We start from the raw sequence: 25249 nt of genomic DNA, 5'->3' as shown, positions 1-25249 counted from the left end.
CACCTTGTCTTTGTTTGTGAGAGATATGCACACAGTTTATATTAAACTGTACACATGAAGGACCGTCCAGTGCTTACAACTAGGTGTTAAGGATTATGATACATGAAGAGTTCATGAATAAAACATGACATCACATTATTCCATGAGAAAACGTGAGGCAGACTTGAACTCCCAATGAAGCAGGAAGAAACTTTAAACTCTTAACCTCTGGCATACATGAATATTGAATTTCCCATAATAACATCATCTGAGTAGGACTATATTATGCTTGTGACTCAAAGACCTAATTCTGAGAAGCAGTACATGTGATTTTGTCATTCAGAGTGCTTAGTGTTATACCATGGTGACATAAACAGATGGTATATGATACAGCAGGAAAGTTCCTTCTGATAGTCCCAAATTCAGGGACTTCTGCTTTTCCTGCAGCCAAAAAGGTCTTTGTTCAAAGACTGCAGGACCAAAGTGGTTCTGAGAAGTAAATACCACCATCTCATCAACTACTGACTTGTTACTTCCACTTAAGTCCATTGTATCAGGACAATTCTATGACCCAATCAAGTTGTAATTGCTTATATCTTACTTTCTTAAGCATGCAAAAACAAGGGGAACCCTTCCCAGTAGTGCAGGAATTTAGTATGTGGAGGGGCTATTATGGCACGTTTATATATCATTATGGCATTTAAAATGTAAATCAGATATGAGAACTACATAAAATCATTTCCCGATCCACACCACCCTGAAATTTGTCATCTAAATACCTTTCTTGGTAAGTTCCTAGAAGAAGTAATCTATCGTAGAGTAAACCCAAGGAAGGGGCCAACCAGAGAAATGCAGGAATGACAGTAGATGATAAGTAAAGACCTCAGTGTGGCAGCTGGATGCTTGTAAGTTGTATGGCTAGTCCAATCACAGAAGGAAAAGAACTCAGAGAGCTTAACCAAGGGCACACCAAGCAGATAACATTCCTCAGCTGCGAAGGAAACTTTACTATATGGGGTTCTTACTCATGACAATCTGGTCATGTGCCCATAACATCAGAGAGAGCACATAATTTATCCAAATCCCAGGCAGTGGTCAGGCTGTCTGACAGTTGAGGCACACTGTGAGTTAAAGGCCATCCTGAGTCACAGAACAAAACTGTTTCAAAAACCCAAAGAAAAAGAAAAATGAGAAAGAAAGGAAAAGAAACATAGTGTACTGGACTTGGGATATTTTTCAGCTGTCTTTAAACTCACACTTTACTTGGAAGTCACTGAGCAGCATGTGAGCAAAGCCTGCTCCTTTCTGTAAACAGGAACCTGCATCACAACACTGGTCTCCTCCTTCCTCCGAATGTCATTAACCAATGATCATTTCCATCTTTGATAATGTGGAAATGTCCAGGATATTGATGTATCATTCTTGTGATCTGTTCTGTAATTAGTATCAATTCCCTGGAATCATGTTTCAAACTTTTACATTTTGTAGAGAAGTAGGTACCAACAGATAGGACTAGTTTTTTATCACCTCACTTATTTGGCATGGTACATGAGGTGACCCACCTCTTCCCGTCTTTGGCCTGGGATTTCTTCATCTGACCAGCTTTACCAATTATCTTCATACTAACAAGCAGTAGAGCAAATATATAGCCTAAGTGTTCTTCAAGTTTTCTTCATGCTTATAGCTGGGTTTCATTTTTGTAACTCAGGCATAGCATATACAGAAGCTGTATTTTTATCCTTATGCAGGTTAGACTTCGTTAACTTGACACGAAGTGGAGCCTCTTTGAAAGAGGGAACCTCAGTTGAAGAATTGCCCCCATCAGATTGGTCTGTAAGCATGTTCATGGGACATTTTCTTCATTTATGTGGGAGAGCCCAGCTCACTTCGGGCTGTGTCACCTGGTGCTATAAGAAGAAGTCAAGCCGGGTGTTCACGATACATACCTTTAATCCCAGCACTTGGGAGACAGAGGCAGGCGGATCTCTGTGAGTTCAAGGCCAGCCTGGTCTACAGGGCGAGTTCTAGGACAGCCTTCAAAGCCACAGAGAAACCCTGCCTTGAAAAACCAAAAACAAAAAAAGGAGAAGTAAGAAACCAAACAGAGCAAGCTGTGGGGAGCAAGCCAGTGGGGAGAATTCCTTCTAGGCTTTGTTTAACGTTCTTGCTGTCAGTTCCTACCTTGGCTTTCATCTGGGATGAATTGTAAAATGTAAGATGAAATAAACCTTTTTCTAGCAAGTTGCTTTTGGTCATAATATTTATCTCAGCAAGAGAAACCAAACTAGAAAAATCCTCAATTAGATTTTGCTAGTTCACTGTACCCTGTGATGTCCTCGGCGCCCTCCAAATTGCTTGGTCCACATTCTTCCCTTTTTTTCTCTCCTGTCTTAATCTACCTTTAATTATTCTTGACAAGACCTCTCCAAAATATTAGCTTCTTTAAAAATATTACATCTATTATTATTGTGTGTTGGGGGGCATATGTCAAAGTATGTATGTGAGATCAGAGATTGTGGAATTGGTTCTCTCCCTATATCTTTCTGTCAGTCCTAGGGATCAAGCTAAAGTTGCACGGCTTCTGGGATGAGCACCTTTACATTCTGAGCCTTTTAACTAGCCCCTTTCTTATAGCCCACTGACAGAGAATAACACTATTCAGTTTTGTGAGTGTCAAGTGGTGAATATATGTCAATAAAAATTCAGTAGGGAAGAATTTATGACAAAAGAGAGACTTCATTTCAAAAGTGGTTCACGAACTGGAGAGACTTGGCCTTTGGTAGGGAAGGAAGGGATATGCCAAGAAAGAGAAGAACTAATGTTCAGAGGTTCTTCCCAGGTTTCCATCATGTACTAGGAAAAGGAGGGGTGACAGCCTATGGAAGACACTTTGCCTTCTTCAGGTAACACTTGAATTTGATTGAAGATGGCAAAAGGAACCTCCTATAGGATGTTCCTCTTGCAGCTGGAACAGTGTGGTATAGGACCTCACTGCAGAGTGGTCTTGTGACTTGAAAGGTAATGTTTATTAGGGCTTAATATAGAACTCAATAAATAGCTGTAACATGGTATTAATATTGTTAGCAGTTAGTCTAAACTTGAACAAGGAAAAAATGCTCATAAGTTAATCTTAGCAACCACAAAAATAAAATCCAAAATTACATGATGACAGACATCATAAGTCTGTCTCACCACATGAAACACAAATGACTTCATGGCTAGCTTGCTGCCTCTCCAACTTGAGTGGCTATAGGAACCTGCATGAACTGTGGATGTACAAATTCCATTTGTGTCATGTAGAAGACAGAGAGAGAGAGAGACAACGACCTGACCCAGGTCTGTCTCCCTGTAATGGCACAAATGTCCATTTTCTTTCTGATGAGCTAATTATTCATCTATATTCTCTAACATACTAGAAACCATTTAAGGTAGATTTACATCTTCTTCCTATGGCTCCTTCACAGGATGTAAAAGAGAAACCAGAACCAGGTTTGTTGGAAAGAAAATGAAGACAGCAAGGTAGACACACTCACATCTTCAATGAAAGGTAACCCATGGATCCAGCCCAGGATAAAAGATCTCTGTAAACAACTGCTAAGCACAGTATGAGCCATACAGTCAAGTGGATGAAATGGGAATTGGATATAGCTTCTAAAATAATGTTCTAGTCCTTTAAACCTCTTCCAAGAATATCACACAATATGCTGTGATATTCAGAGAAGCAGATGAACCACTATATTTTAGTTCAAAAAAAATAATGCTGCACCTCAAACAAAAGAAACTGTGTTTTGCTATGTTGTCTTCATAGTATCTACCTTATGCAAAAAGAGCTAGAATGTAGAATGCAGGTCTGACAAGTTAAAAAGAGATAAACAGAAGATATCCTGGGATAGCTAAGATGAATACATTAGTGTTGAAAATATAGAAATACTTGCTGTTGTTAAGCAAAGGCCATGGATCTATAGAGCAATGTGAGACATTATAGGTCTTTTGTCAAATCGTTCAAGCAATATTCCAGAAAGCCCATCAATATAGCTTATACAGAATTAGACTAATATGCTGTATGGAGATCTGGCAATACCTTGTTCTACATGACTCCACACTATGTAAAGCAATGGCCTTCAGGCTGTGTCTTGCCCCAAAAAACTTTATTTTACAAGCAGCACTTGTCTTCATATTGAGAATAAATGCAGAAGCAAGATGACTCTGAATCTCATTGGGAACAGAGAACATAGATGCTACCACATGTTCAGCATCAGCCATGAGACACAGATTGATAACTTACCCTTTAGAGTAGAAAGTCCATGATAGTAAATCTATCAAATTCCATTGGGAACACATGGGCCATGGGTATTTTAAACACACATCAAAAAAAAAGGTTTGCAAGAACTTATTGAACACATTAGACCAACAAACATCCTTACTTCCAGTCCAGAAAAAGGACACATAGCTTGACAATGGTTTGACCCCACCAACCTATCATCGTGAAGAAAGATAGGAACATAGAGAAAATGGAAGGAAATGGGAAAGGAAAGAAAGAAGTCCCCTGGATTTAGTTTGCTTTTCCTACCAACTGAACATCAAAAATACTTCAAGGACAAAGCTACCAACAAAGATTTGTGTTTTCCCAAAGGAATCTCAAACGAGATGCTAAAAACAACAAATGAACTATCTTGAGTTTTACCTATTAGCACTCCTAACTTCTCCATAAAACTAAACACCAGCTCATAAATCTACCTTATAGTTTCATTTACAAAAGGAGATGCTTTTAGATAATAGAAATACATAAACCAAAAAATATTTAACTTTTAATTTTCATTTAAATTTTAAACCTTGCTCAATCGCTAAATTTTGTTCTAAATTACATCATTTGAGCAATGTGATTTAGGGAACTACAAAATCATAAATGTAGCTATTGTAAAGACACCTAGGTTTGTCTCTATTAAGAGGCCAATATTCACCTCTTGGGATTGTATACTGTCCTTTTCCTAAGCATGTAAACTCACTAAGTTTGCTTCACTCTTACCTGTTCTGAAACTTTCTCTGACACACTCAAGGACTGCGCCCTGCCTGAGCGTAGGCCTCTAAGAGACAAGCAAAACCCACACCCTGCTGCTGTGAACAGCATTTGGTCTGCATCTTCCCACTGCTGCTGACTTCTTTCTTTAAGGACTTGTCTAGCATCTGCAAAATGAGGAGCAAAACCTCAGATGGGACAAGCCTTGCAACACCTTAGCTGAGGAGTTCCAAATCCCAGAACTATGAGAAAGTAAATTTCTGTTGTTTCATCCACTGAGCCTGTGGTACCTTTTCATGAAAGTAACCACAATAGTGCAGAAGGACATCCTGAACATTGGAGGCGACACTTAGACAGGCCAGAGACTGACTATAAAAAGCTCCATGCATATAAGCTTAATGACAATAAAAAGCTCCATACATATAAGCTTAATGACATCAAGAGCTGATACACGCACCAATGGGGACTGTATCACCTGTAGGCTCAATTCTGCCAATTAGGTTTCTACAGGCACTCAGATTTCTGAATACCAGTTTTTGTCAGAAAAACTGTCCTATCATTCAGTGAATTGCAAACACAAATCTGCATGTTAAAAACTCAGGAACAATCATCTGCTGATTTTGCTCACAATTTAGTAGCTCGGATACCTGCACTATCCACTCTTGGGTTTTGTCTCCTTTGTGTGCCATGAAAATCGCAGTTATGTCTTAGTGAACATGATGCAAGAAGGCATTCTACGAGCATTAATCTAGTAAGAATGAGTCCTGATTGCTTGGACTGAGGAGAAAATTTTGTTGCAACTTAACAAATGTCTCTAAAATTATATTTCATTTATATAGCATTTCTTAAAAACTGATCACTAACAAAGTCCAGGAAATTGTCAAGTCAGCTCCAGCCATCCCTTAAGTGTTGGAGAAAATTACAAGTGGTTGGTGTGAAGCAGCCAAAACCGTGAAGGCCAGAGAGAGCAGTGGGTTCTGTAGTAGCATAGGAGCCTGTGACCATGAGAGAAAGATCCTGCCCTATGCTGTGTTGATTGTGCTCTCCCTACGTAATTTCTTGGGAGGAATATAATGCAGGCTGCCATGGTCGTATCTGAGGACATGCTTTAGATCCCTCTGTTAGTGATTTAGCCAATGGGAGAGCTGTGATTGACCTAGTGGAGACAAAAAGCCAAGTGTCCTGGGCATTACAAGATGGAATTTTTATTTACATATAAAGATGTAGGTAAAAATGTTACTTCTGTGAACTTACTACATGTTTCTTCCAAAAGAGTATAAGCAGATGGAGAGATAAGTCTGTTACCCTTCTCTTACTGACTCCATGTTACACAGAACTGTGGTTATTGCACTAGCCCTTGCCTTGGGTGACTTCATACTACAAATCAAAAGTTAGCTCTCATTTTAACATGCAATGCTAAATCAGAATGACTACATTTTGTTTGTACACATAGATATCTAGCCCCAACCGTAATGTACAGGCTAATAATTATCTTGTTCATGCAAGTAAAATTCCACCTATGAGCTTACTGAAATACAGGGGCATTTCCAGAGAGAGGCCACAAAACAACTCTTGCCCTCACTTTGCCCTGAAAGTGCCCAGAATACACTCTGTCTGTGAAACATGAAGCAAATCTACCAGCATCTGAACAATGGACTTACAAGCTCCAGAACTGGGAAAAACACATGCCTGTGACAATATATGATAGCCACCCAAGCTGTTTTACAATGTGTACAAAGAGATCAGTAGACTCTTGAGCTAGGGATGGAAATCAGGTAGAAGGAAACGTATACCAACATGACCAGAAACAGGCAGGCACACACATACACAGAGTTTTACCAACAGCAGGGTTTTCTGTGGTGTTTGGGATCTTAAATGCTCACCCAAGTCCATCAGCGGACTGTTGAAGGTTTGACATTCAGCCTCTGGGATGACTGGGAATAGTGTGACTTTTAGGAAGTAGAGTCAGTTAGAAGGAAGTTATATTACCAGGAGCATGTCTTTTCCTTTTGATCTTTCTGTTTTCTCTTGTCATGATATGAGCAGCATTGTTCTACCGTGTTTCCCCCATGACGTACTGCCTCAGCAAAGGCCTAAAGCAATGGAGCTAGCCAGTCATGAACTAAAATCTTTTTAACCATGGGCCAATGTTAATCTTTCTTCTTAATAAGTTGATTTTCTAATCTTTTTTTTTTTTTTGCCTATAAGAGCCTACACGTAAACTAGGTGACCAAACACAAACAGAACTCTTACCTTGACCAGTTCCTGTTGCTGCCAAAATAAATCATATGAGCCTCGTGGCTACTGAAACCTAGGCAGGCAAATCTGGCTCCTGGAGGCAAGTAGAATTTCTTCCTCTGCTGGGAGGTGGTGGCGCACGCCTTTAATCCCAGCACTCGGGAGGCAGAGGCAGGCGGATCTCTGTGAGTTCGAGGCCGGGCTGGACCGACAGCCTCCAGAACAATACAGAGAAACCCTGTCTCGAAAAACCAAAAAAAAAGAATTTCTTCCTCTGCAACTGCCAGGGCCCCACACACTCAGCTATGGCCTGTGTCTCCTAAAACTGGCAGTAAGGACAGGACTTCTCATATCTCCCCTTAGCAAAGATCTCAGTCCCTACCCCTGAAAACTTCAGCCACCGGGAAGCTTGATGACCTCTTTCTGTAAAGTCAGTTGATCTGACCCCGCGTATTGGAGCTTGAGTTCCTAAGGATGGGGTTGACTCTATGGAGGAGACATTTTAAGTTTACAAAACTGTCTTCCACTTTCTGTCGTACACACTCTGGGGCCAGGCGACCATATTCTGTGCTAAACCCCAGTTGCTCTGATTTTGAAAACATCCTCGTCCCTCAGTGAAATCTGAATTCTGCAAAAACTAGCCCACGGTCTAGCTCCACATGGCCTCTGTGACTGTGACTCTCCTGTCTCCAATCTACCTGCGCCTCTTCGCCTGACTTCAGTAGGTACTCAGGCAACCCTGACTAGCTTTTTATGTGACAGGCAGAGACACCAACTAGAAAAATATTGTTTTGGCTCACGCAGTACAGTTCTATGACTTAAAATTACACACGCGGGGGGGGACTAAGAAAAACTGCCATGGTTTCACCTGTACCCATCATTTCCTTTGCTCACCCAAAGCCCCCACCTACACGGCATTGCCTGCGGTGACAAACAAGGCACTCTGCAATCCAGAGCAGGAGGCTGGGGCTGGCAAGGGCATCACCCCGGAGCCACCAGAGGCCTGCGGTTTAGGTGCAAACATTCATAGAGCTGGTCACCATATACCGGCTTTCCCCACGTTTCCTGACTTGAAATGTAGCAAATACCCAACAGCATATTGGTGCATCCTAACCTCCAAACATAGATTCGGATATTGTCTTCTATTTGGGGCCAAAGGGGAGAGGGATACAAAATAATGTTCAAATACAGAGGGATAACCCCGATGTAATGCTGGCTCCGGCTTTCCAAATACGTTTCAAATTCTGCTGGCGTTACCGCTTAATGGTAAACAAGGAGGCAGGAGTAGGATCTCCTCCTTAGGTTAATATCGACTCCACTGTCCCAAGAAAAGGCAGTGACTGTGTGGTTCCTTCTACTCTTTTTCATTTTCCTTCTTCTTAAGGAAGAGACTGTCTGTTAATAGGAGGCAGTTTTAGAGATGTGTGCCTGGTTAGGTATAGCTCTAGAAACAAAAGCGGAGGCCTCTCCATGGGCTGATTACCAAATGGACTATCATACCCAATTATTAAATGGACTATCATACCCAATTATTAAATGGACTATCATACCCGATTATTAAATGGACTATCATACCCAATTATTAAATGGAATATCATACCCAGTTATTAAATGGACTATCATACCCGATTTGTTTGTTTGGTCATACCCATTCTGTCAGGGGCACACCGAGGGTGTGAAAATAAATGACAGAGATTGTTGAATCCATATGAAAGGTTCATGCTTATTGAGAAAGACAGAGATAAATAAATTAAGCCAAGATTTGTTAGATCTTTTTCTCTATAAAGCTTGTATTTGCAATTACCAATTTTTCTCACAAGCACTTTTTAAATGACTAATCTTCAGAAGTCAATCTTATTACAGAAGAGTAAAATAATGTGTTTATCTACTCCATAATCCTCAGTAAATATATTTAACAGTGCAAACTAGAAGCTTTCACTTCAATAGTGCAAACTAGAAGCTTTCACTTCAATAGTTAAGCATATGAAAATTCACTTTTCTTAATTGAAGAAAAATGTGTCTGTCGAGCTGTTGGAAGGCAGGTGCTGCCACCTAGTGCCTGGTTAAGGTATGTGGCGGCCCTGCATACAAGGCAAGGCCAGAGTGTTCTCTACCCAGGAGTCTGACGGAATAACATCAATTGTTATCTTAAGCACACTATCGTAAATACAGAGACAGAATCATAGTTTGAACTTCTGGATGTTTTGACCACGGTGTGTGTATGTGTGTGTGTCTAAGCAAAATCGGAAATCAACAGCTAAGAGTCGTTGAGGAGTGAAACGAAAGAACAAGGGTAGTAAGAGCATAGGAGTGTCAACGCTACTCCTGGAACGTAACCGCTAAGATGAGCAATGTACAGTCTCAGGAAATGAGGGGGGGAGCACAGGAGATCGGGGCTCGTTCTGGGCTCGTTCTTTGTATTTCTCTTGTATGACTATGCTAAGACACAGACCAGCCCACCTTCCATTTTGCTGTAGCAAAGTGCATAACTGAACAACGGACAGAAGGAAAAATGCCGTTTTGAGTGTTCCAACTAAGACAAAGAGGCCACGAGGCAGCAAACGCTGAGGCCTAAAGAGGTCAGGCCTGCGGGAGATGCAGGCGATCATCGGGCCTCCCAGGAGCAACATCCGGTGACAGTATGAGAGCAATGGTCCTTCCGGGAGCTCTTGCCTAGACAGTTTTGTCATGTGCTCACTGAAATTATAATCTTTTATGTCTCCTTTGAAATTTTAAATAAAAAGAGCAGTGTTATCAAATACTCCATTGTTAAAATTTTGTAGCTGAAACTGAAGGAGAAATCGGATTGTGGGTCAGGGCAAAATAGTGCGCATCAGCACGAAGAATCGAACTAGGATCTACCCCAAATCAGGTTTCTAGGAGATGACTGGTATCTGGCCTGCCAAGGAGCCCTTCTGCAGTGGAGATGAGGTATCCTACCTTGTCATAGGCCAGAGGCACTTCTATGGGTCTGACTGTCATCCAAGGGAGGCACTAAGAGGCAGCGGGTGCCTAGCCCCCAGGAATCTGCTGGGCACAAGTTCCCAAGACATCCCTGAGATGAAGTCTCTAGCCAGCATCCCAGGCCCCACTTGAATGACAAGACAGAGAGGGTCCTAAATCAGTGAGTACAAGACGAACTCTAGAGATTGTAGTGGAGACTCATGGTATCTTCCTTGATCCTCATACCTGAGTACACTGGGTAGCAAATCATTGGAAGAGACAGAGAAGTGTTCTTAGTCTTAGGAGCCCTTCCCCAGTACGCCCTCACCTTCATCCCAGGGTCTTCCTCTGACTTTTCGCAAGTCCTGGAGATACCCCCTTGGCACACCAGTTGGTAAGGCTCAGAAGGAAGAACTTGTAGGGCAAGGCCATCAGTGGTACTGGCCTGACATGGCCTCAGGACAGCTCTAGGGCTGGAGGAGGATACTCAAGACCACTGCTGTTTCAATGAACAGCAGAAACAGTAGCAACATCGAATTTACTCAAGAACTGTGTGGAACGCAGCGGATTTAGCCAATGGGGCACTGTTAAGGAATGAGTTGAAGTAGCTTCTGATGCAAGGATGGTCCGTGATTCATGGGGTAGGTAGGAAGTAGGGCTTGAGAAGCTTTTAGGTATGGCTCGGAGTGTAGCCCCTGAGTAGGAATGTAGCGATAGCTCTACACTGTGGCAAGTGCGTTCTGACCATTACATGCATGACCATGATGACCTGAGTGTTCCTTGAACAGTGCATACACGAACCTGGAGACACAGACATCCTCCATGATCTCAATGGATGAGACACTTCAGACTTTGGGGTGAGAGGACTCCTTTTCTTTCTAGTGTTCCCTTAATTTCCCCCCTTTCTATCCTGCTTCAATAAGGACTTCTAACCACCTGGTGAAAGTGAGATAATGATCAACTCTTCCAGCCCTTGACAAAAAAAACTGCTTAATGATGAATATCTCTTGACATTCTACCATAAGTATTCCTTTATTTAAACCTAGAGCTCATGTCATTGTCCTGAAGACAGACTTAGGGCAACTGAGTTCCTCTGTCTGCTCCTCTTCCCAATGTGGCTAAAATGGTTAAAAACTTATCTCTGCTTTTCATCCTTACTTATCTCTTTACTTGGCACATCAAGATAGCAAGCAGCTGAGACGAGCCTATCGGGGCTCCCTGAGCTACAGGTTTGCCCTAAAACTCCTCTAACAATATAAACAGAAAGCAATGGAAAGTTTCAGCCAAAAAAATTGAAACTGTGAGGCAAAAATACACATTTTCCAGGAAAATATTAGTTATCAAAGTTAACAAAGAAGCAAGGGCTTGAATGTACTAACAGGGAAAAAAATGTGAAAAGTAACTGAATGGTTCTCATCTAAAACATAAAGAGCAGAGGAGTAAATGTTTAGTGGTATCTCCCAGAGCTTTGAGATCATGTTAATCCACATGTGAATTCATTCATTCAATTCGACTATTTGGTGAATGTATACAGGTTTACCATGTACTGTGAACCAGAGGTGCATGGGAGACTGGGGCAGGTTTTACTCCTGGGCTTGCACGGCAAAAATAAATAAATAAAAGTGTATTGTACCAGGCTTTTTCTTTTAGGCCACCAACCAGCTCCCAAATCATGACAAAGAGACTTACTACTAGTCTTGAATGCTCAGCCTAGCTTAGGCACCTTTCTGCCTAGCTTTTTTAACCTAAAGTAACCTGTTTCTCTTTATCTACCTTTTGCCTTGGGGTTTATTATCTTTCTGTCTTCTGTATTTCACACTTTCACTGCTTCTTGCCTTTTCTTTCAAGACTAGATTTCTCTTCTGAGAGCCCTGCCTATCCTTTCTCTGCCTAGCTATTGGCTGTTTGGCCCTTTATTAGGCCAATCACGTGCCTTAAAGCAGGCAAAGTGAAACAGATGCGATACATCTGTTTTTACATAAGCACGCATCCTTACATCGTTAAACAAATGCAGCATTAACAAAAGTAGCAAACCTTTAAACAGTTAAAGCAATATTCTGCAGCATAAACAAATGTAACATGTCTTTTCCTGGGTAAACAAATATTCCACAACAGTGTATACTTTAATAAGCAATTAAATAAGCACACGGCAAATAGTAAGTAAATAAACAATATGTGTAAAAACACTGGTGATGTTAAACCATGTCCTGGGTTGAACAGGTATGAGGAAGTGCTAGCCAGGACCTATAAGGATGAAACGTGTCTGATCACAGTTTTTACAGACGGGATTATGTTTAGATGAGATTGTGGGAGGCTATCAGAGAACACACACAGGGAAGAAGGCCTCTGCAGCTAAACATGTTTTGGAGGCTACAACACCAGGATTGAGAGATCAGTAGAGTGTAGAAGGGAGGTTTCTGTCCTGCCTGGTCCCGCAGCTGTTCAGTCCCAAATAAACACACAGAGGCTTACATTAATTATAAACTGCTTGGCTGATGGCTCAGGCTTCTTATTGGCTAGCACTCTCTCAATTATTAACCCATTTCTATTAAACTATGTATTGTCACGAGGCTATGGCTTACCTGTAATGCTCTGGAGTGTTTCTCCTTCGGCAGCTACATGGCATCTCCCTGGCAACTCACTCTCTGCCTTCCTCTTCCCAGCATTCCCCTAGTCTGGTAGCCCCGCCTGTATGGCTACCGGCCAATCAGTGTTTTATTAAACCAATAAGAGAAACATATATACACAGCATACAGAAGGACATCCCCCATCAGTACAGTGTACCACGGCCCTCAGCAGCTGGACCCATTCATCAGCTTGGAACACTGACGTCCAGGAACAAGGGACCCTCCTTTCCCTCCAAATTTCCACCAGAGTTGCTAGTGCCTTGTTAAAGCAGCCTCGGGAACCAAGACAGCAAATGAAGAGGCTGAAACTCTAAGAGTGAGCATCCAGGAAAGTCAGCAAAGGTCTGGATGGCTGCAAGGACACCACGGCACCTGAAACGCAGGGCTAGGGAACAAACTCAGTGGCGCCGAGAAAAGAAGAAAGGACATGGACGGGAAATCGGGACCCCTCGTGGTTGGAGATCCTGTAGGGCCAGACCACAGAAGGGTTGAGGGGCCTCAAGAGCAGTGGACACCTGTGAAATGTCCAAGCAAAGCACTGTAAAAACATCTTGCCTGTGCTAAAAGATCTCTATCTGTGGTGTAAAATAATTGTCTGTGGGACTGAAACCTGTGGCAGGCGCACAGTACAGGGACAGAAAAGAGGTGTCATTAGACAAGGAAAGCTAAAGATGGCAGGTATCTAGAAACAAAGGAGGGACTCCTCATGAACCGCCTGTGAGAGAGTTTGGCCTGGGGAGAGCAATCCAGACAGCTTTAACAGCAGGGTTCCATGGCCTAGGAATTCAGTCACATGTTATAACAGCGTTGCTTTTAATTCTTCGGTTGCAAACTGATGTCAAGGCTGGGCCCCCATCCTGATAAGAAAGCATCTACAGTTAGTCTTTTATTTCGTGCCTTCGCTGAAGTCAGTCCACAAAACATCAGGAATAGCTAGCTAGCTCTTAGACCCACAAGAAAACTCCAGCCCACACATCAGCTCTATGAAAACGACAGTAATGCTGAACGGAAGGACCCCTGTCCTGGCGGAGTGAGAACACCCCGAGTTCCTTAAAGCAGAAGTTTAGGTCACACTCAGATGGTCTTGAGACTTTCCCTACCCCTCCTTCTGCCTCCTCCCCTTCCTCCTCCCCCCCTTCCTTTCTTCCCTTATCTTTGGTGAAGATGGTCGGGGACATGCCCCTGAGAAACAGAGAGTAGCCCAGGTCTGAAAAGAGAGATGAGGCAACAATGACAGCCTGGGTATGCTTCTGGGAGAGAGGAGGAAGATTTAACGGGTTGAGGATACGGGACCACTGTATCCGAGCCCTTTCCACAGCCAAGCGAAGGAGATGGGCTATGGCTGTCACTGCGTTCAGGCCCATTAAGCGCAGATTGTATAACGAGGTGAATGCATTTGTGCATGTGCATATGTTATGGCATAAAGGCTTAACGCTCCTGGGTCCTCATTGCTTACACACGCAGTTAGACCTTCACACATGAGCTACGTGTGCTTAACAGTCTTAAAAACATTGAACAATCCATTACCGGCCCACGTTCATTGGCCTGCTCCTTCTCCAGTAACAGGTGTTTAACAGAAGGATAGCTCAGATTGGGTTTGTGGGACCTGACACCATATCCATCCTGGGTCTTTAGGGTGTCTATGCCATGCCATCCACTACGACTCTGTGGGGTAAGTCATCCATTCGGGCTCTGTGAGGAGCACAGCCTGGGTCTGCACCAAGGACGTTGCATCTGTCCCTGGCCCGTGATGAGGATGCTGAGCGCATCCCGATTCCGTGAGCCTCTCTAAGGAGCACTCTGACTTTATCTCGGGATTGTGGGGTCGCCGTGGGGTGTAGACGCCGAGATGTTCCTGATTCTGTGGGGCCAACGCTGTTTTCACCCCAGGTCTCTGAGGAGAACGCCGGGTCCAGCCTAGGTCTGCAAAGAGCATGCCAGTTCGCCGGTTCATTCCCGGACTGTGGAGCAGGGTGCCGGCCGAGCCTGACAATCTGGCCCCGGGCGGGTGGCTGAGTCTGTGGAACCAAGCACCCTCAGCTTTCTAAGGAGAGCGAGCACTTCCACACTTCAGACAGAAATCCATGAATGTAATAATGAAAGTTGGACCTCTTTTTTTTTTAAGGAACTCTCGCGAGAAGAGCTGAATGCCAGGTGCGTACCCACAGATCTCGCGAGAAGTCGAGGCGGCTTTCCTGGATGCCGGAAGCGGCGGAGATCTCCGGGTTGTCTGTTTCTCCCCCGGCGTGATGCCGTCCTCATTCTCGGTCAGAGCCTTCCCGGTCAGCATCCCCGCGGTGATCATGGTAACTCGCAGACTCTGGAGACTGGGAGGCGCTAGCACGTGGTGGGGGATGCCCTAGTTCTTGTGTGGACAGCGCAGGCGCGGACAGGCTGTATCCTCAAGTCGCGCTGTGGCTCGGCTGGATGGGGCAGACCCCGGGTGCGCACAGGCAAGCGTTCCTCTGGGTCCCCACCCCGGTGGGGTCTTGGCAGCTGCGGCGTGCAGTGGCTTTCTGCCCCACCGGGCTCAGCACAGACTGTGGATGTGCTGTCCCACCGGTGTGGCACAGAAGACGCAGACAGTACCCAGTTAAGGGCAATGGACTCCAAGCGGTCCTGAAGAGTTTTGGGGCTCCACACTCCGGAGCTGGTCTTGCCTTGTGGAGCAGTGCCCTTGGGGGAAGTGCTGAGGAATCTGGACTAGGAACCGTGGATCGGGTGGGGGCAGTCAGAAAGATTTGAGCCTTGGGGTATGGACATCGGTCATCTGTGAGGCCCCAACGCATTGGTGAAGCGCTATCTAGACAGCCGCGTGCATTGCAGAAGTGCTGGGGACAGCCAGCCCTGCAGGTTAGGATGGCTCCCATTTGCAGGCCTCGATAAGATGAGCCTCCTTTTAAGCTGCCTCACACGCACCAAGTGCGTCTCCTTGATTATATCAGCTTGACTTTAGATGATAACAACCCGTTAGATTTCACCCAGCTTGAAAAGAATGGTGTTCACCAGTCAAAGGGGCGAGTGTGCTCAGACTTTAAAATCTTTATATAAAATCCAGGGATGTGTTTGCAACTGTTGTTTCCTCTCTCTTTTTTTTTTTTTTTTTTCCTTCTTGGTTCCTACTTGTCTCTGAGGCTTAGCTTTGTAATCCCAAGACTCGGGGGAAGGGACCAGTGATTCTCATTACCCACAGGAAAGCAGTTTTGCAGACATACCGCCTGCCCCCCACCCCCCTCACACACACAAATTTCTAACGGTGTGTCCCCACAGGAGACAGACTGGACAGAGCCATGGCTCCTAGGGCTTGTCGTCTTCCACCTGCTGAGTCTGCTCCTCACGTGCTTCTCATCCCAGAGGTATAAACTACAGATTGGGCACTTCCTGTGCCTAGGTGAGTAGGAGCAAACTGAATCCCTGCGCTTTGACGCTTGTGATATTGCCCTGGGTTTTGTTTGTATTGAGTTTTCACAGGGTTTCCCACGTCCTCCATTCTGTGTGGAAATCATGAAGTAACCTTTGGACATTGACCTTGAAAGGGGGTCTTCCTTTTGCTTCAGGCTGATCAGGAAGGATGTGGAGCATGGGCTGTACTAAGATATTGGTTCTGTTATGCTTACTCTTACACAGATAATTTCCTGCTTGAGTTCAGTCCTAAATGGCATGACTTTCGTGAAGATGGTTTCTTGCCAGGCTTAGTCCCACACTTCGTGTTCTGGAAATTAGACTACAAATTAAGAGACATTCTCCACATAAAATACTGTTTCAGATCAGTTTTGTAGATAATGGCTTTAGAAATTTTGGGAAGGAATTAGGTATACAGAATGGAGAAAGATTATGCACAGACACAAAAACCATGGTACTTGGCCAAATGTGGACAATCAATATATTAGGCCCCATCAGTGAGGACAAAAGGATACTTAATAAAACGTCAGTAAGAAAATATCAGCAATAGCTGGCTGGCCCAGGCATGAGGTCTGCCCCAAATGCAGACAAGTGGGCAGAGCTCCTAAGATATAGGGTGGAAGCTGGGTAGGGGTCATAGGTCAGACACCACAGTCCACAGGAGCTAAGTGTCCCAAAGCGGAGTAATTACAGGTTTAAATACTTGACTTTTGTGGACACTGGAAGGAGAAGATTTTGCTTGGTAAATGAAAAAGCTGATTTTAGACAAATTTAATCAGTTGACTGTGAGAGGTAGGACAGACGATCAAGTAGCTATCTGAGAAAAATGAGTGAAGTGATGAGCGTTCACGTTGCAGAAATGGTGTCCATTCTTCATTTGAAATTCTTTTCCTGAGGAATGTTGGGGTTACAGTGGTGAGCCAAACAGGCCTCTAAACTTAATGTAACTTCCTTGGGGACCCCGCCTTCGGTAGATAGCTGGAGATGTATTAATTTGCGTTACCAGCTGTAATGATCATTCGATGAGACCTGAACTGAGGCGTGCAGTGAAGTGGGCGAGGGGCTGGTATGAGTTGCTGCAGTCAGGGATCGGCACACGGGTGTGAGCAGACAAGAGGGCGGGCTTGAGGGAAGTGCCTTGAAGGGAGAAACAATCCTCTGAGTTTAAGAACAGTGTGTGTGCTTAAATTTTAAAGAGGGACAAACCATAGACCATCTTAAGAAACTACAGACACTGCTCTTTATGCTTTGTACGCCATATGGCTCATTAAAATCTCAGACAGCATGAAGACGTCCGAGTTACTTCCTTCATTTCCACAAATGCTGAGGCTCCGACCCTGAGCTTTCCACCTGGGTGACGGCGGTCCTGCCAGTGCAGAACAGCTTCATGGGAGTTTCACTAAGACACTGGATATCTTACATGCGTGCTGATTTTTCCTGATTCCTGTTAAATAGGCATGTTCCATAACTTCACCATTTCATAGTTCTTAATACATCCAAGCTAAAATGCAAATTGCATCTCTCGGCAAAATGTTTTGGCATTCCGTTGCTATAGTAAAAAATGTATTATCTTGTCCTATAATGATTGTGATTGGCCATGTAATTCTAATATGATTTCTATCTTTTCTTAGTATTGTTAGTCTATTGTGCTGAGTATATCAATGAAGTGGCTGCAATGAATTGGAGGTAAAGTCAGCTTTTCATGCTCTTGACTGTGAACTTTGTAAAGAAAACATGGAACTTACAGGGAGATTGAAGATGTCAGGAATTGTGGCCACATAAATATTGAGCACCCTGTACTCAATAGGCGTAGGCCTTAAGAAGCAAGCAGTTAAATATTTTTATTGTTGTTAATGGAAGACTGATAATTTTATTTTATTAATAAGAATAAGTAAGCAAAAGCTCCTCATTGAACCTATGTGTTATTAAACAAAAATCCCAGTGCCACTTTTGGGATAACTCCTTATGGTCAGGGAAGCCTCAGAGGCTTACAAAACAGTGAGATATTTCAAGAATGGCTTAACCATATTGACTGTATCACCTGAGTTCTTAAGGTGCTGTCCAATAAAGTAACAATCTATGAGAAACCATTACAATTATTACAAAGTATTTTGAGTTTCAGAGTTCAAATGTGGAAGTTTTAGAAGGTACTGAGTAGTAGGGGTTGGTATTAGGGAGTAAGTGGTGATTCTGAGACCTTCCCCCTGCTTGCTCCCCTTTCCTCTTGGAAACATCCTCCCTGTACCTGGACAGTGCCAGAGCCTCCACACTCATCCCCTGAATTCCCAAACTCAACCCTGGACCTAAGTTGTCTTAACTGATTCTCCTGTCTCAGCGCAGATCACTCCAAACATCCCAATGTAACCCTAACCACAGAACGTTACTGATGCCCATGGCCCCTGCTGCGGCCCCTCCTGCTGACCCCATGGCCACCTCAAGAGTCTAGACTTGACCTCTCCCCACCCATAGATTCCCATGTTCCCTGCTTTGTTTCGATAAGTCAGACCAGCACTCTCCCTGAGCTGCTCCTTCCCTCCAGAAGGGAGGCTTCCTTTAAGAATGAATCTGTCCTTCCTGTTCCTTGCTGTACCCCATAGCTCATTTATCAGGTTCACAATCACTGTTACTGAGTCAGTGAAAACACCTATGTAGCATATTTCCACATTACCAAGAGAGAAATCCCCGTAGACAGCTCCTACCTTCTGCTGCCTGGCTCTTTACCCTTGGGCAAGTGGGAATCATGCAGTCTTCAGATCCCTTACACAGAAAGGCAGTTACTTCACTAAGGTGCCTGGAAACAGGAAGTACTTTCTTAGGTAGCTGTAGCAGGAATATAGCCCTTACTCTATAATCTGTGAAAAACATTAGAGCTTTTTCTGTATAGTTTGAAAATTTAAGTCATTGTGTTACCATTGATGTAAACTCTTCAGTGAGCCCAGACTCTTAACTGCTGTTCTTCTGTCACCTCCCAGGACTGAAAGTCTAATAATTGTGTTTGTTTGTTTTTCTAAAACAGATTGTTTGCGAAATATCAATATTTTGATTCCCGGGGGATGTTCATTTCTCTCGTGTTCTCAGCACCATTGCTGTTCAATGCCATGGTCATTGTGGTATGTATGGTACAGACTTTGTATGTCCTGGGTTTCTTCAGTCATATGCTTTGCAGTTTTAATCATGCCTCTGAATGATTTCAGATTATGTGGGTAAAGAAGACTTTGAATGTGATGTCTGACCTGAAGAGGATGCAAGAAAAGAGAAAGGAGAGGAAAAGGAGAAGAAAAGAAGAGTAACACCTAGCCGTTGCCATGGACCTTGATTTTCCTCCGACTTGGTTGTTTCCAGCTGTAAGCTGCATGCACATGGCCCAGATGTTCCTCTGTCAGCTGACTCGTGGTTTGGAAAACGGAGCCCTCGCTAGCATTGTTTTTTAAAAGAACTGGCGCACATTGATTGTGGGCCCGCGTCTGCATGGTGGGAGCTTTCTGGTTCAGCCATAGGAAGAGGCCTGCACAGCTTTTCCGAGTTTGCTGGTAGACCTCATTAAATAACTAGAGTTCACTCAACTTTGAGTGTGGACACTGAAATAAACTGCGCCACCTTGCTGTGGCACCACTACCTGCTCACTCTTCTGTTCTATAGAAGCCTGTAGTGGTGGCTCTCAGTTAAGAGTGATTGTGTTCCCCCAGAGACTTTGGTGACATTTGTCACCACAGATGGGCATGGTACTTGAGTCTGTTGGGTAGAGACAAGGATGCTGACATCCAGCAGGGCACAGGCCAGCCCCACCGTGGAGTGTTGTTCTTTATATAATGTCAGCAGTACCCAGGCTGAGGGACCTGCAGGGCAGGTCTGGAAAAGAATACAGTGTATCGGTTCCCATGAAGCCAAGCCTCTAAAGAATTGAGTTGGGGCTATGCCACTGAAAATGTTTTGTTTAAAAATATTAAGCTAGAGTGGATGCTGTAAAGTCAAGACTCCATGGAAAATAGTATGTCAAATGAACCGTTTGGTTTTGTTTTTTCTGGGTACAAAATCATAAATGCTTGCATACGTGGTGAGTGACTTAACTGTCTCTACACAGACTGTGACAAGTGCAGGCCAGTTGTTCCTGAGTGCCACATCTTGTGCAGTTGGGGCTTGTTGAGCACAGAGAAGGGCATACTGCTTCTGTTTTGTCAGATATCCTTAGTTTCTGTGGAATCTGGAGCAAAAATAAATCTCCAGAAATCACACGTGACTGGAGACCCAGACTTAGAAACGGGATTTAGTACTGGGAATTCTATAGACTCTCAGCTTTAGTTTAAAGAAATAACTTGTGAATTATTTTCCTTATTTAGTAGGAAGTTTTTCCTTCCCAAATGAAACATTCTTCAAAGTTCTAAAATAAAATAAAATAAAATCCAGATAAAAGTATTTAAAAGGTTAGAAGTAGACAGTTTGGTAGATTAAAGTTATGTTCTGAACCCCATATATGCAGTTTAAATGTCTATCCACTGCCGTCTCTTAATAGAAAGCCTGCTGACTGAATGGTCACAATGAATCCTAAGGTGTGAGTTTGTGGCCCCTTCACGAAGCCACTACAGCACTTAACCTGAACTGTGCTCTCAGTGTTTGATTTGTCCCACTTTTACATTGAACAACAACAACAAAAAGTACCAGCAAAACAACATAGCATAGTAAGTCAAATTTTAAATGTAAAACCACACTGTTAAGTCATAGACAGTGTATCTAAGGGTATATCTAATTTTGTGTTTCTGAAAATTACTGGTTCAGGGTGTTTAATCATTTTGTTTACAAAGGCACTCACAGTAACATTGATTAGTTTCATAGAAAATAAGAACAAATTGTTCAGTTATATTTAGTTAGATAAATCTGAGGCAGGACAGCGTCGGGTCTAGAACTCACCAATCAGATCTGTTGGTCCCAGAGTGGTTGAGCTGCCTGAGTTCTGGCATTGTCCAGGGCAGCTTCAGGTTGGAGAAACGAGAAAGAGAGGGCACTTGTAGATTCTGTGCATTTGAGACAGCAGTATCGCCAGCCACACATTGTTTAGATGTATTTGGCATCATCCAACTTAATATTTTTCTCTTGATAAAATAGTACCAAGATATTGTTTACTTTGTCGTATTTTGATATTAATACCTCAGACTTTATATAACCATGACCTTGACTTTTAGGCTTTTGTGCCTTGTCTCTGCATATGTAGTGGATACACATTTGCTTAGTTTTTGAGACAATTAAAGGTTTTTTTTTTTTAATATTTTGGATCAGAAAGATGGCTCAGTTGTACTTTGTTCTAAGCATGAAGACCTGAGTTTGAACTCACTTAAAATTTGTGCATGGTAACATGCACTGTAATCCCAGTACTGGAGATGGGGAGACAGACAGGTGTCTGGAGCACCCTGACCAGCCATCCTAGCCTGCTTGGCTAGCTCTAAGCCAGAGAGACTCTCCAAAATGAGATGGCACTTATGAGATGGCTCAGTGAGTAAGGGAGGTTGCTGCCAATCATTGCAATCCAAGTGCAGTTCCTAGAAAATCCACTTGCTGGAAGGAAAAAACCAACTCATACAAGTCGCCCTCTGAACATATATATAAAATAAGTAGATGTTTTGAAAAAAAAACATAGTAGGCATTCCTGAGGAACAACACCTGAGGTTGTCCTCTGGCTTTCACACAAGCATGTGTGCACCAGTGCACACATAACACATACACAAATGTCTTGTGAAACACACTTAGTGACTAGAATTATACTTTGAGGAGTTACCTTAATATTTTATCCTATTATTAAGGAAAACCCTGCAAGCCAGAATTATAAACAAGCAATTGGGTTTGTCAGTGTGGCTCTGAGGATGTCCTCTTTGTCACCGTCCCAGACAGGAAAAGGGAGGGTCGAGGAAGCCTGCATGGCATCCCCTCAGCTGTCTTGGGGGTAGGCTCATGGCCATGTTCAAGCATCTACTTGAAATACTTCATGGGGTCCATGGATGAACACCACTATACTTTCAAGACCCAGCTCCCAAACACAGCATTGCACTGGCAAGAATATCTAGAATCTATGAACTTGATTACCAAATCCAAGATTCCCTTTCTTGGCACATTTGCAAAGAACTACATGTTTGTTCATGTAGACACACAGGCTAGTCTTTTTTACTTTTAAATCTTCCTTGTAAGTTTCAGATGTGATAATTACAAAGTCAATAGAAATTTCAGACAATGTGTTTTGATAACATAAAATTTTATCCAGGGATATATGTCAAGAAATTTAGTGTACAGAACTAATTTCTCTTTTGAAGTAGACAAAATGCCTTGACTGGATCTCGGCTTTCTTCATGTGTGACTCTAAGACTTAACTGATTCTCCCTTTTTAAATTCAGTGTCCTCCAGTTGGTGCATTTGCTTTCCACAGGCCCGTAGTTGTGTGCAACAGGTGTATTACTTGGAAGTTTATTGACAGTCATTTGTCCCCTAGAGGTCCCTGTTCCTTAGGCTGATAAAACAAAAATGTCAAGTGCCCAGTAGGGACTCTGCTTCTGCACTGATACTACTTACTTTTTCATTGAACCTCCAGAGGGCGCCAAACCTCCATGTCACCCAGCATCAGACACTTGGCAGCCCAGGTTCTAGTTGCTAGGGAAAAAAAAAAGTCATTCAGAAAGATGATCTAATACTTTTTTGAGAAATATCTTCCAGAGCTAAATAAAGTGGACAAAGAATGGTGATTTGTTTTGCTTTTATATTTGATGTGGATTAACAAACACACTATATAACATAATATACTGTGCCGTCGTCAGTCAAAACCATACTAGAACACTTATGTCCTACATGTGTACACAGCACACAGACAGAGCACACAAAGTTCCTAGAAAAAATAACGCTGAACTGACTTTTCCATTGCATCTTCTAACAGTGCTCTTAAAATAGTTTTGCAGGGGAAGAAAAGGGAGTAAACATGAACGAGATGATGAGGTCATTTCTTAAGTAATAAGTGTTCTCGCATGACATTGAAATGAGCGGAGGTGGTTGCTCAGCACCTGCTATGTGCTTGGCATTGAGGTGGTGGCATTGATTGTCCAGGAGGAAGATGATACCTTGCATGGAAGAGCTTCTGCCTCAGGAATTCTGAGCAAAGAATATAAGTCGGCTGCTAAAGGAAAATAAGGCTCCTGGAAGCTGCAGCCCCAGGCTCGGTATTCAAACTATTGGGAACACTCATCCTTCCTGAATAAACCAGGCACTAGGGACTCGGGAAGCTGCCTGAGGATTCCCTGTGTCTTTGTACCCCGTATTTCCTGCGTGTTGTGCCTTCAGTGCACAGTGAGCACTGGTGCTGTTGAGCATGAGCTCTTCACAGTCACATTTGAACAGCTTCAGGGAGCCAGGTACAGCCGTCCTTATCCTCAGATGCTTAGAGCTGCCATTTCTAGACTTAGGGTTGGACCAGTTCCCAATTCCTGGAAGTGATGTGGCTTGGGGAGCAAGGCACTGTGCTGGAGTAAAGAGAAAGCCTTGCAGAGGAACTCACCCTTGGAAGTCAAGAACTAAGGCCACCCTGGAGATGCAATGGAAGGTGACACCAGCAAGAAGAGAAGGGGGAAGAAAGCCAGAGCAGAAGAGGCATAGACAGAGAAAAAAGTTCCAGCTGTAGCCAGCAGAAGGAAATGTGGGATGTGCTAGAAGGCAGAAAGACAGTTTGCAGCCAACAGAGGGCAACAGCTCAATTATTAGCATAGCCAGTATTCATGTTTACATCTATATACCCTTTAACTTTTCACAATAAATCTACAAAACAGATATCTTGGTTATCTGTAATATTTAAACAAAGGAAACTCAAAAAGAGAAGCAGTTTCCATGCCTTGTCTAAGTCTGAGTTACCTCGCCCAGTGTCTCTGTTATCTTGGTGTCTGTGGTGAAGACGGGGGTCTACCCACTGAGCCACAGCCAGACATCTCTTCCTCAATTTCGGCACCCCATAGTCTGACCGGAAGCTGAGCTCTCACTGTATTCCTCTGGCCGCAGCTTCTCCTGTCAGTGTGCTGTGTCGGTCGGACTCCAATAGATAGGCCTGACTGCCCAACCCGAGATTATAAGCGGGACACTACTTCATAAGACTCTAAGAATGGCTGAAGCAGACTCGGGGCTTCTTAGAGCCAGTTGAATCTCAACTGTGGGTTGAGCAGAACAGTCTAGAATCAGTTGTACTAGCAAGGCAGATGCCAGGAAGCTGTAGAGCTACAGGACGAACAGGTGTGGGATCCCTCTTCCTTCCAGGAAAGCTTGAGGTCTACAAATAACAAAATCAGATCACCCAAACCACAAGCTTAGTCAGGAGAAGGCGTATGTTTGATGGAGAGGAAAAGGGAAAGGGGGCATAAGAAAAGAAGAGGAGGGTAGGTGTCCTCCAGGCATCTGGAGGGAAAACTGGTTTGCAGAACATTTCTTCTGAACTTGGTATGGCACAATGGATTCTTTATTAACCTCTTAGGTTAATGTTTAAGTTTATACTTCAAAGTATGACTCACTTTCTGGAGATGTCATTTTCCTTTAGTCCCTTGATTATCTGATGTGAACCAAAACTGGAAGGCAAATGACAAATGGAGTCTCTTCTCTGCGGACTTGAAGTCCAGTCTTGTGTGCTTCGGAGAGCAGGATGCACCTGGGAGTTGCTAGGTGTCAGCTATGGTATTCCTTTAAAGTAGGGCGCAAGTCTGAGCTAAGTCATGATTTAGTGGAAACTGCAAGGAGCTCTGGAGAACAGCACAGCACAAGGAAGTGAAAGCCAGAAAATGAGAGAAACAGGTTTGCTGTCTGAGTCTCCCCTGGGGTCCCACATGTCAAAGACATTCAGGCTTCGTTGCAGTGGCAGGTTAATGACCAAAACTAAAGGGAAAATATGTATGATTTGGATTCCCCTCAAAATTCATCTTCAAATAAATGTAAATAAAGTAAACATTGCCTCTGCTGTTTTAGTAACCAGAACTACACTAAGAAATGATGACAGCAGAAGTCAGAGTTTGTATGTAAATCAGATGCAAGTTCAAGA

At 43.4% G+C, this 25249-nt stretch overlaps 1 protein-coding gene across 2 annotated transcripts; it reads left to right on the top strand.

The window, feature by feature from the left end:
* Positions 1–14959: 14959 nt before the first annotated feature.
* On the top strand, positions 14960–19821 carry Tmem18 (transmembrane protein 18). Of its 2 annotated transcripts, none has more exons than XM_005082024.4 (5): positions 14960–15110; positions 16075–16195; positions 17838–17892; positions 19223–19316; positions 19401–19821. In XM_005082024.4, exons 1-5 carry the CDS (start codon positions 15054–15056, stop codon positions 19494–19496), a joined length of 423 nt encoding a protein of 140 aa, XP_005082081.1. In that variant the 5' UTR covers positions 14960–15053; the 3' UTR covers positions 19497–19821. The 2 variants fall into 2 exon arrangements, with proteins under 2 accessions (XP_005082081.1, XP_012977425.1); XM_013121971.3 differs by having other exon boundaries at positions 14972–15086.
* The last annotated feature ends 5428 nt before the right edge of the window (positions 19822–25249 follow it).

The sequence above is a fragment of the Mesocricetus auratus genome, unplaced genomic scaffold, assembly GCF_017639785.1.
Source record: "Mesocricetus auratus isolate SY011 unplaced genomic scaffold, BCM_Maur_2.0 Super-Scaffold_100024, whole genome shotgun sequence".
NCBI classification, from domain to species: domain Eukaryota; kingdom Metazoa; phylum Chordata; class Mammalia; order Rodentia; family Cricetidae; genus Mesocricetus; species Mesocricetus auratus.
The sequence above is the reverse complement of the archived record's forward strand: the minus strand, read 5'-3'. Positions and strand labels throughout refer to the sequence as shown.